General features: G+C 34.9%; 1 protein-coding gene and 1 pseudogene across 1 annotated transcript; both read left to right on the top strand.

The window, feature by feature from the left end:
* The first annotated feature begins 2,255 nt into the window (after positions 1 to 2,255).
* Positions 2,256 to 3,209, top strand: LOC118858325 (olfactory receptor 2T2-like). The gene has a single exon (XM_036768821.1). The coding sequence runs from the start codon at positions 2,256 to 2,258 to the stop codon at positions 3,207 to 3,209; it is 954 nt and encodes a 317-aa protein (XP_036624716.1).
* Positions 3,210 to 6,104: 2,895 nt separating this feature from the next.
* Positions 6,105 to 7,148, top strand: LOC118857905 (annotated as a pseudogene).
* Positions 7,149 to 12,593: the final 5,445 nt, after the last annotated feature.

Here is a 12,593-nt window from a genome sequence, read left to right as displayed (position 1 = left end):
CCAGCCATCTAATTGGATTGCCATATAACTCAAATGTCACCATATTTTGACAAGAATATATTGAAATATCTTATCAAATGTTTCTCAAAAGTTTTAAAAAATTATAATTATAGCATCTGCCCAATTTACTAAAATAATAACCCTATCTGAAAAAGAAATGAGGATAGTCTGGTACGACCTTGCTGAAGTCATGGCACTTTGTGATCACCATTTCCTTTTCAAGATAGTAAGTAACCATTCTAGGAATTCACTAAGAATCAAAGTCACACTCATTGGTCTATAGTTTACAACTGAAATTCTTTCTTATCTTGAAAATATCCCTTTTCAGTCTTTTAATACCTCTCCTGTTCTTTATAGTCTTTCAATATCACTTTTAGTGACTCAGTCATAACAACATCCAAGAGTTATTTCAGTTTCCACAAACTAAAGTCTGTTTTGGACCAATGACGTGAGGGCAAGTAGTTGCTTTCTTACTATACTTGTACTGATCTGATGGATTAGCCATTTTTACTCTGCTGTTTTAAGTCAAAAGGTCATTCATTCTCTTTGGCAGAGGAAAGAAGCAAAGGAAGAATTAGATTTTTGATCTTCATTTTGGCATCTGTCAGCATTTTCCCATGAATGCTAAGCATCCCTCTTATGTGATGCGCCTTTTTCTCAATGCAGCTTTCAAAAACTTTTTTGAAGCCCTTAACTTTCCTCACTAGCCTTAAGTTATTCTGAAATTAAGCATTCCTGGAACATTATTCCTACAACATGCTGTCATGTTTTTTCTCCATTCTCTGTTTCCTGTACTGGGTACAATATACTATATTTATCTTTTTAAAAATCTAAGATGGTTTATGATTTTCCTGTACATTAACATCAGTCTCCTGAGTTAAATACTATTTTAGCCCCTCATTGGAATTCTTTTTGTATATTCAAAATTCCATTCTTCAAAGATTCACATCCCTCTTGGCCTGATTTATGTTGGAGAATTTTAGGCCATGAGATACTACTTATCTTACTAAATCTACTCTTCCTGATTCTAGGTTGCTTAAAGGAATAAATCTAGACAACTATCTGTGGTCATTTCTCATGGTCATTATTTGTCTCTGAACTGTTGGCTTATTTTTTCTTTCGCTCCAAGTGGTCTGTGGTATAGTTGCACAATAAATTTTTTAAATTTCTCACTTCCTTAATCCTTATCCAGATTTTCTTTCATGTATATGACCCTTCTAATTTCTGAATTTCCTCACCTAGTGTATCTTAATAAACATTACTATTCTTCCTTCTACTCCTTTACCTAAAGTTTTATATTCTCTTTGAAAAAGCAGAGGTATATTCTGATTATGAATCCCATTAACGATGCCCATGAGGTCAAATTTGTCTCTTTGCTTTTGCATATGTAATTCATTTTACATATTACCTATATTCTATACATTTATTTATGTATATTCATGGCTTTTATTAATAGTTCCTTTCTTGGATTTCTATATTCTTCAAATTACTGGGCATATATGATATTATCTATATTTCTATATTAGAATTCATTTCTGTGATAAACACCTTGATAGGATGGGCAGGTTTCTCCCTACCCACTCCCTTTCAATTTGCTTGCTTAAGACAAAGACATTTTAATCAAGATTTGCAGTACTTTCAAAAAATATTTTCAAACTATTTAAACATGTACCTTTCAAAATTTTAAATTCCAAACACTCAAAGGTTGGTAACTAAAAATCTGGGCTAGACTATAATTTGTTTTTAAGCTATTAAAAGTGTACTAAGGCTTTCTAGAACATCTTGTATACATAACTGTGAATGTGTGTATGTAATATATACATACATGTATAATTCTGTGTGTTGTTCATGATAACAAATACAAAGGTTGCAACCAGAACTACAAAAGTCTATTTTTCAAAGAAGCCTATTATGTTTCTGATGATGTCAGGAGATGAGTTTTTGGAGTGGAATCCCAAATTATCCAAAGGAAACTGAAATGTGTTCCATCTGTGTGTTTGTGTATGTATGTATGTATGTATGTATGTATGTATGTGTGTATGTATATCAATGGACTCCCTGTGAAGAATACTTACAGAACAAATTTTGGGGCAACCCATATCCATGGAGTTATACAAAAAACAATCCATTCTAATTCTTTAGTATCCCATCCTCTCTAGATACCCAGTAATGTCCTCATGAGATGCTCTCTATGTTGCTTGGTAACTAAATAACCAACTTTGCCTCCTTACAACTCTAGGTATTTTGGCAAGGAAATGGAAACATTATATCAGAATTCCACGGACTTTATCTTTTTGGGACTCTTCATCAATCCCATGTTCCCTGGCTTGATCTTCACTATCATCTTATCTATCTTCGTGGTGGCTGTAATGGCCAATGTGGTCATAATTCTGCTTATCCACGTGAACTCCAAGCTTCACACTCCCATGTACTTTTTACTTAGTCAGCTCTCTATCATGGACACTGTCTACATCTGCATCACTGTTCCTAAGATGTTGGCAGACCTTCTATCCAGGGAAAAGAACATTTCCTTTCTGGGCTGTGCAGTTCAGATCTTCCTTTATCTGACTTTGTTTGGGAGTGAATCCTTCTTCTTGGGTCTCATGGCCTATGATCGCTATGTAGCTGTTTGTAACCCCCTCCATTATCCTCTCTTAATGAACCAAAGGGTCTGCTTGCTTATGGTAGTGGGGTCCTGGATTGGTGGTTCTCTTGATGGCTTTATATTGACTCCTGTCATTATGAGTTTTCCTTATTGTGGCTCACGAAAGATCAATCACTTTTTCTGTGAGATTCCTGCTGTGCTAAAGCTGTCATGTGCAGACACATCCCTATATGAGACCCTCATGTACGCCTGTTGTGTCCTGATGCTCGTCGTTCCCATATCCCTTATCTCTTTTTCTTATTTTCGGATCTTGGTTACTGTCACTCAGATGAATTCTTCTGAAGGTAGACACAAAGCCTTAGCCACCTGCTCTTCCCACATCATAGTAGTCAGTATTTTTTATGGGGCTGCTTTCTATTCTAATGTCTTACCCCGCTCCTTTCACACACCAGAAAAAGACAAAATAGTTTCAGCTTTTTACACCATTCTCACTCCTATGCTCAACCCTGTAATTTACAGCCTAAGAAATAAAGATGTGTCAGCAGCTCTAAAAAAAACAATAAGAAAATGTGCTTCTTCCCAGAAAATTCAGGTAAAGAATTGACCTAAGAAGTAATATATGAGATTATGAATACCGTATTCAGCTATTATCTCTATCATCTCTTCACACAACGGCAAGCATTTTCTCAATAAAATGTTTAGTGGTTTGGAAAACAGTGCATTTAATGACATCTTATAATTTTGACAAGTTTTTTACGTATTTGAGATATGAGACATTATCTGAAAAACTGTTTACAAATTTTTTTTCAATTTTCTGCTTTCCTTCTGAGCTTGGCTACATATGCTTTATATGTACAAAATCTTGTTAATTTAATGTAATTGAAATTATCCATTTTACACCTCATTCTGCTCTCTATCTTTGTTTATAAATTGTTCCCATATCCATAAGTCTGATAAGTAATATGTTCCATGTTCTTCAAATTTTCTTGCAATATCTCTCTTTATATCTAGGTCATTTATCTATTTTGACCTAGCCTTAGTAGATAGTGTAAGACTTTGGTCTATGCCCAATATCTGCCAGGTTACTTTCTAGTTTTCCCAAGAATTTTTACCAAATAATAAATTTTTATCCCAAAATCTTAAGTCTTTACACTTGTCAAATACAAGGTTACTATTTTTTATTGGCTGCTGTAAACTGTATGTCTACTCTGTTCCATTGATCTTTATATTTCTTAGCCAGTATCAGGTAGATTTGATCATTGCTGCCTTATAATATAGCTTAAGGTCTGGTACTGCTAAACTTCCTTCCTTTCCTCTTTTTTCATCATTTCTTTTGATATTCTTGACTTTTCTTCTTCCAAACAAATTTTGTTGTTTTTTTTTCTAAATCAATAAAATAATTGTTTGGTAATTTAATTGAGATGGCATTGAATATATAAATTAGTGTATGTAAAACTGTCATCTTTATTAGGTTGGCCCTGCCTACCCAGGATCCATTAATATTTCTCTAATTATTTAGATCTGATTTTATTTGTATAAAATTTTTTAAATTTTGTTTATATAGTTCCTGGGTTTGTTTTGGCAGGTATACTCCCAGGTATTTCATATTCTCTAATTTTAAATGGGAAATCTCTTACTATCTCCTACAGGGTTTTGTTTGTGATATATATGAATGCTGACAATTTATGTGGATTTACTCTATACCCTGCTACTTTGCTAACATTATTATTTATTTCTACTAACTTTTAAGTTGAGCCTTTGGAATTTTTCAAGTATATCATCATATCATCTTCAAAAAGACATTGTTTTACTGCATCATTCCCTATTCTGATTCCTTCTATTTCTTTTTCTTCTCTTATTGCTATGGCTAAGATTTCCAATACAATATTGTTTTATACCTGATCTTATTGAAAAGGCTTCCAGCGTATCCCATTACAAACAATGCTTGCTGATGGTTTTAAAGTAAATGCTTTCATCAATTTAAGGAGAAATCCATTTATATCTATATTTTCAAATGTTTTAATAGAAATGAGTGTGGTACTTTATCAAAAGCTTTTCCTGCATCTATTGATACAATCATATGATTTTTAAAATTTTTATCATTGATGTAATCAATTATGTTAACCATCCATGCATTCCTGGTATAAATCCCACTTGGTCATAATTATTTAAAAGATATTTTTCCTCTATCTATACTACTTTTTTCTTTTTATTCTAGGTAGGCCATGTGGTACAATAGAAAGAATACTGAACTTGCATCACTGAATTTAGAGTCAGGAGAGAAACCTGAATCCATGACTGAGTTACCACTTACTCTCTGACTACTAAACCTCTCTTAGTCTTTAGCTTTCTCATCTTTAAAATAAAGGTATTGAATTACATGACTTTTAGGCCCTTCTAGCCCTAAATCCTAAATCTATTGTTCTATTTGCATTAATTTTATTTACATACATCCGTAAAATTTTTATATGATGAAATTTGTATTTTATCTTTTACAATATTCTCTCTGCTCTGCTAAGCTATGAATTTATCATGTGATAATAGATTTAGAACTCAAGGGATGTCAGAGGTCATCTAGTCCAATGCTCTAATTTTATAAATGAAGAAACTGGGGCTGAGAAATGTTAAACAATTTGCCCAGAATAAGACAACCAGTGCTGGGAACCAGCCAACTCTTTTGACTTCAAATGCAGTTCTTTGTCAAATGTACCACATTACCTTTCTTACCCATTATGTTTCATTGTAGAACATATAACCTTCTATTCCCATCTAATATTTTAATGGTATGAATTTTTAAAATATTTACATAATATATTTTGACAGAAGGCATAAGTTGATATGCTATAAAACCTATCTTCTGTCAAACTACTTTCCAGTTTTCCTGGCATTTCTTGTCAAAGAGTCTTTTCCCCCAAAATTTGTGCTTTTTCATTTATCGAATAAATCTATCAGCTGCCAAACAAATGTGTTTTTATGTCTTGCTTATCAAGGTTTTGGTGACTTTGTTTTCTGTTCACCTACCTGTGGAAATGGAGTAAATAATGAGTTTACTAATCACCTTGATTTGCTTAAGCTACCTTCTTATCCTGGAAAGACTGAAGTAATCTGAGAATCAAAATCAGTCAATCCAGCTGTTTGAGTTCGGGCCTCATTGCCTCCAACTCCAGAGCTCTAGGCATAGCACCATCTCACTGCCCCTGCTGAAAGAATATGTAAATGTGATTGCTGAACTATGGTGGTCTTTGGAAGATTTTGGAGCGTGGAACAGACGCCATGGTCCTGCAAAAGAGCAAATGTCATGATCATTTTAAAAAAGGAGGAGGAAAGAATCTATAAACTATAGGCCAGAGAGCTTTAATTTATGGCAAAATTCTAATATGCATTACTAAAGGAACCATCAGCGACCAGTTAGAAAAGTAAAGTGACCAGAATAAGCCAGCACCACTTCATTAACAATAGGTCATGTTAGCCCTGGGAGAGGGAGAGGACATGACAGCACATGCCTCCCCATGTCGTGGCATGCTGGAAGCTGCTGGCCCACATGGCCTCCAGGCTGTGTGACCCCCAGGGTAGTGCTGGTGGGTTACATTTCAATCTTATTGTGAAAAGCATTCATTGTGCCAGTTCCACCTGGCAGCATGAACATCTGTCTGAACAAAACTCTCAATTAAATGCTGAAGCATATAGGGCCCAAACAGCAAGTAAACTGTGTCCTCTGAAAAATGAACTCCATGATCCATTTATCCTTGGGAGCCAGGTTTCTCAAAAATTGGTCCTGTTCTAGTGAAATTGGGCATAATACCCTTATGGATCAAGGATGGCAAAAAAGAAATGTCATCACAGGTACAAAACTGTCAAGTCCTCAAATATATTCCAAAGAGATTAGGAGGAATTGAGAAATCCTTGATCACAGTAGGAAAAATGTGTCATATTTCTATAAATCTGAATCACTAATGAAAATGTACAGAAAAGTTAGAGTGACACCAAAAGAGAAATTCACATTTCTTGTGACTGACAATGCCATGATTAAAACAGGTATGCCTCTGTATGGCATTTCCTTTGGTCCTGGACAGTATGTCCTTTTTACAACCAAAACTACTGGCAAAGGTTTTCAACCAGTCATGAAAAGGTGGAGATTTAAAGGACAATGTGCCAGTCAGAGTCAGGCCAAAACCAACATATCTGAAGCAATAGCAACTAGTGATATTGCTAGAGTTTGGCCTGAAAAGAAAAATCCCTGGTAAAATGGGTAACACATCAAGCAGAATTTAGATTAAATTGTGAAGGGTAAATACAAAACACATAAATGGTTCCATGCATGGACATAAGAATTGCTTGGGAAAGATCTGTGATTTGGTGCTGCTTCCTTATAAAGACTTTTCAAGAAATCTACCATTTGCCTACATATTTTCCTGATGATAATAATGGGAAAGAACTACCAGAACATTTATATGCTAAAGATGTTCCTCAGCCCAGTGAACCTTCTATTGTAGATATGCACACTATATTCACTGTGTTCATTGTATGTATTCACTGCACTTAGATGGCTAAGCATCACAGTGGCTTAGAGTGCTGGGCCTGGAGTCAGAAAGATTCATTCATCTTCCTGAGTTCAAGTCTGGCCTCAGACACTTACTAGCTTTTTGACCCTGGGCAAATCACTTAACCCTGAGTGTCTCAGGTTCCTCATCTATAAAATGAGATGGAGAAAGAATGCAGCCTTGCCAAGAAAATCCCAAGTGGGATCAAGAAGCATCAGACATAACTAAAACAACCGACCAACAAAAATTCACCACACACAGTGAAATCTCTCATTTCTCATGAATGCTATAAAGCTAGAACAAGAAAGAACCCAGCAGCCACCTCCTCTTTTCACTACCTTAGTAATACCACATTGGGCCTTTTTTTGTGAAGTGCATCTATGACCTATCCTCAATTCAACCTCAACTTTTAAATCATGGTATTAAATGGGATTGATTAATTGTTGAATTTCAAGCTGAATAGCAAATTTGCATATTAAAAATATTTTTATAATAACAATAATAAAAAGAATAAGTCATGTCACAATAATAGTTTTTTTACAGGTTTTTTAGGCTAGTGAGAGGCAGCAATGACTGGATAAATAGCTACCCTCACAGTCAGTCCTGCCTTTTACTGGCTATGTAATCCTAGTCACTTCTAGTGCACTTCTCAGTAGATCAAACAACCCAGTGAGACAAGTTGAATGGAAGTTGCCATTCTGTATTGAAAGAGAAAGTTCCTCACCCAGGGATTCCTATACTAATGAAATCACAGGTCAGATTTAAAAAAATAGATACATTAGATGAATGCTACAGGTATAGTTTGCTTAATTTTAGCAAAGAATTTAATAAAGTCCTTCATTCTATCCTTGTGGACAAATTGGAAAGACATAAACTATAAAATTAGATGAATTTAGACTTCATTGAATGACTATGAAAAAAGTTACCATTAATGAACGGTTCAATATCAGCTAGAAAGGAAAACTGTAGGTGTATCCCAGAGTCCTGTTTTTGATTCTTTGTTTAAAAAAAAATTTAGTCACTTAAATGTACATGTGATATGTTTATCAGACATATGGATGACCCAAAGTTGGGAAGGATAGAGGACATTTAATGACAGAGTGAGAATCCAAAAAGATCTCATTAGTCAAAATCATCAGATGGAATTCAATTAAATACATTTTAATAGAGATTAAATGTCTTTAAAAAGATTTTTTTCAAGTCTTAAATTTGGGTTCCAAATGAGCTTCACAAGTATAAGATGTGACTGGAATCTGAAAAAGGTCAGAAAGTTTTAGCAAGCTTGGCATGTTGTGATACGGAAGTAAAAAATATAGAGTATTCAGGACTATGAGGGTGGCTGGATATTTAGTTAGACCACATTTTGATATTGTGCTCAAAAGGGACTAGGGCTTTCATTACACAGAAGCAAAAACAAAACAGCTCTCAAGGAACATATATTCTGAGAGGATATAACATAAACACCCCCCAAAAAATTTTTTCTTATTAATTTTTACAAGGGAGAGAGCAAAAAATAGGCCATAGAGAAAAGTAAACCTTCAGTTGATCCTTCAAAGTAGGTAAGGATTCTGAGAGGTAGTGTTGAGAAAGAAATGCAGTTGAGACATGAGAAATTGCTTCAACACATGTGGAGAAGCAGAAAGTGGAATTCTAAATTTGGGGTAAAGCTAGTAATTCAGTTTGGCTTGAAAGACTATGTGAATGAGAGTAAGATGAGAAAAGACTGGAAGGGTAGATTGAGATGTAAAAAGTCTTAACTACCAAACTGAAATTTTTGTATTTTATCCTAGAGGGAATAAAGACTTTTGAGCATCATAGTGACATGATTAGACTCATGCCTAAGGAAGATTATTTTGATAGCTATGTGGAGAATAAACTGGAGAAATGTGAGACAAAGCAAGACAAATTAGAAAGACTTAGCAATAGTACAGATTAGTGATGATGAAGTGTTGGACCAGAGTGATGAATGTGTGTGAGTAGAAAAAATGGAATAGATGTGAGAGATGTTCTGAAATATAATTGAGAAAACTTGAAAACTACAGCTTGGATTCATTCTTATCTCTTCCCACTGACTCACACATAATCTAACCACTCTATTCCATCTCCCACCCCCATCCTAATAAGGGAGAGAGATCAAGCACTTAAGGAGAACTCCACAGTTACAGCCCAAGGTGATTGAATGAATAGTACTCTCAACATAAATAGAAAATTTTGGAGAATGTGATGATTTATAGAAAAAACAATAAGTTCAGTGATGAATATGTTGAGTTTGAGATGCTAATGGGACACCCAGGTAGAGATGTCCAGCACTTAGTTGGACTAGGGTTAAAGAGAGAGTATAATTGTGTATAATATGTATATATATACATATTTATACATATATATTCATATATACACATACAAACATGCAATACATACATAAAATTATATATAATTTCAAATATTTTATATTCTAAAAATTCTAAATATGTATTTCAAATAATTTTGAATAATTTTAAATATATGTACACTTACATATATATGTTGTATGTGTGTGTGTATATTTGAGAGTCATCTGATGATATTTGTACTGATGAAAACTAATGGATACTAAAACTAAAGCTCACTCAGGGAGACAGTGTGGAGAGAGATGAAAAAGAGACCTAGGATAGATCCTTGAGAGGTGCTCATTCTTAGAAGATGAGAAACGATAAAAAGAGACTGAAAGGGAATAATCAGATAAGTAGAATGAGAACCACGAGAGATCAGTTTCTTAAATTCCAAAAGAACAGAGAGTATTCCAGAGTTTATCAATGTGAAAAGCCACAAAAAGGTCAAGGAGAAGGAAGACTGAAAAGAAGCCATTGGATTTAAGGTTCTAATAGAGTGATGGGATTGACAACAAGAAGATGGAGATGCTAAGAGCAGACAAATCTTTCTGGGATCCTGAAAGCAAGATAAAAGATAACATGAAGATTGGTTGGAGGAATTGGGTGTCTTTAGCCTAGAGAAAAGAAGACAAAGGGACGTGAGAGCTATCTTCAAGTATTTAAAGCTACCACATAGAAGAGGGATTACACTTCTTCTGCTTATCCTGAAGATAGATCTAGGAGTGAAGGCTGGAATTTCTAAAGAAGTGTGTTTTAGTCAGACATAAGGAAAAGCTTCCTAAAATTTAAAACTATTCGTATACGGAATGGACTACCTCCAGAAGTAGTCATTTCTCTTGACTAGAGGTATTCAAGGAAGAGCTGGATGATCATTTATTTATCAGGAGTGAGGGAAAATGTACTCTTTTATGGATTGAACTACATGGTCTAGGAATTCACTTCCAATTCTGTGATATATTTATAGCCATCAATCGATCTACTTAGCTTCAAAATTGTAGATTTTATACTCATAGTACAGGAGTACAAAAACCTTCCTATTTATACAAGGAATTAAAGACTTTCTGTTTCCACTAACTGAAGGAAAATTACTTCTTTATATCTTTCCCTGAAAATTATGGTCATATTTCTTCTATTCTTTCTTATGACTGGAAAGGTACGGCTCAATTAAGTGTTCATCTCCTGAGTAGGAAGAGATCATTTTCACCCAGTAAAACCCACCTAAAGTGTACTTTTCCTCTGGATATCAGGGAAAATTTTGCAACTGTGCAATTTCTGACAAGGGGGAAAAGGAAAGGAATAAGCATTTATATAGCACCTACTATGTGCTAGGGACTATGCTTCTGCCTGTATTTATTAGAGATAAGAAAGTAAATATTTGGAAAATACAGCAACAAGGGAGTCAGGAAGGAACCAATGAAATTATCAGGGTGACTCTCTAACCTAGAGATAGGTGTTTTGTTTTGTTTTGTTTTTAATTTTTATTTTATTATTTAACATTTTAGTTTTCAACATTGATTTCCACAAGATTTTTGAGTTACAAATTTTCTCCCCACGTCTACCCTCCCTCCCCACTCCAAGACAGCATATATTCTGATTGCCCCATTCCCCAGTCAGCCCTCCCTTCTGTCACCCCACTCCCCCCTCCTCCTTTCCCCTTACCTTATTGTAGGACAGGATAGATTTCTATACTCCATTGCCTGTATATCTTATTTCCCAGTTGCATGCAAAAAAAAACCTTTTTTTGAGCATCTGCTTTTAAAACTTTGAGTTCCAAATTCTCTCCCCTCTTCCCTTCCCATCCACCCTCCCTAAGAAGGCAAGCAATTCAACATAGGCCACACATGTTAGATAGGTGCTTTTAATGATAAGGTATGAAACTTTCTCTGGTACCAAGCTAATGCAAAACCTCTGAGCTCCTTCACATACAACTATCTCCTACTATCTCTTCTTTTTGAATTTTACTGCCTTCTGACTCTTAGCTGACTATTTTCTTCATGTTAAACATCTTTTCCCCCTTTGAGGGAAACAGCAAAGGGAAGTTTCCAAAACTCTCCAATCATTATACAATAAAATGACTTGGAATGATGCTTTTCTTCACATTGTTGAGACAGCAAAAAGTATTACTAACATGTCTTTGAAAACCCTGAGTTCAATATTCTCTAAACTCACCTTTTCCTGCCCCTTGATTCAATGACAGTAGACATAACGTTTAAATGGTTAATTAAACTGCCTATGAAATTAAAGGAAAAGCCAGTCATAAAAGAAAGCAATGGCTCCTTGATAAATGACATATGAGGCTTCTGTCCAAACTCAAGAAGCCATAGACACAATTACCTAAAACAATTCCAACAAAATCTGAGATTACAAAGAACAGGTGGAATTGAATTCACTTTAACCAACCTTTAATAAATGCCTACTCTGTTCCAGGCCTGAAGCTACAACTGAGAACAAAAAACTCCAAATGGCATAGACTCTGCCTTCAAAGAGCTTTCAGTTTAATTAGAGGAGAGATAGGGCATGTGCCCAGATAAATATAATACCATGGAAACAAATCTGGAGGCAATAGTAACTGACACAAAGTACCCCAAAAAAATTGAGGAGAGATCCCTTATAGTTAGCTGTATGGCATAGGAAGGAGAAAAGATCTAAGAAGACCACATGAAGGAGGTGGAACCTGAGCTGGGATATGAAGAAAAAGAATGTCAATGGGCATGAATGAGAGGGGAGTGCATTGAAGCAGTTTGCTTCACCTATTAGTTTGATAAAAATTATTTTGCTTCTCCTCTATCTGGAAGAACATGTAATATTCTAAGAATGGCCTCAGTTAAATCTATTATCAACAGCCAAATGTTATTATGATGTTCAAATGTAATAATACACCTTATAGAACCACAAAATTCCAACTCTCTAATTTTGTTGATTAGGAAATTGAGGCCCAGAAGGGTGAAGTGCTTGTTGAAAGTCACAAGCTTCATTCATGGCTTAGCCAAGACTAAAACTCAGATCCCCTGGCTCCCAATTTACTTCTTTATACATAACACAACACAAGTAACCAGATTCTCCACACAGTTTAAAACC

Source organism: Trichosurus vulpecula, chromosome 7 (genome assembly GCF_011100635.1).
Source record: "Trichosurus vulpecula isolate mTriVul1 chromosome 7, mTriVul1.pri, whole genome shotgun sequence".
In the NCBI taxonomy this organism is placed as follows: domain Eukaryota; kingdom Metazoa; phylum Chordata; class Mammalia; order Diprotodontia; family Phalangeridae; genus Trichosurus; species Trichosurus vulpecula.
This window is presented reverse-complemented; position numbering and strand designations above follow the sequence as displayed.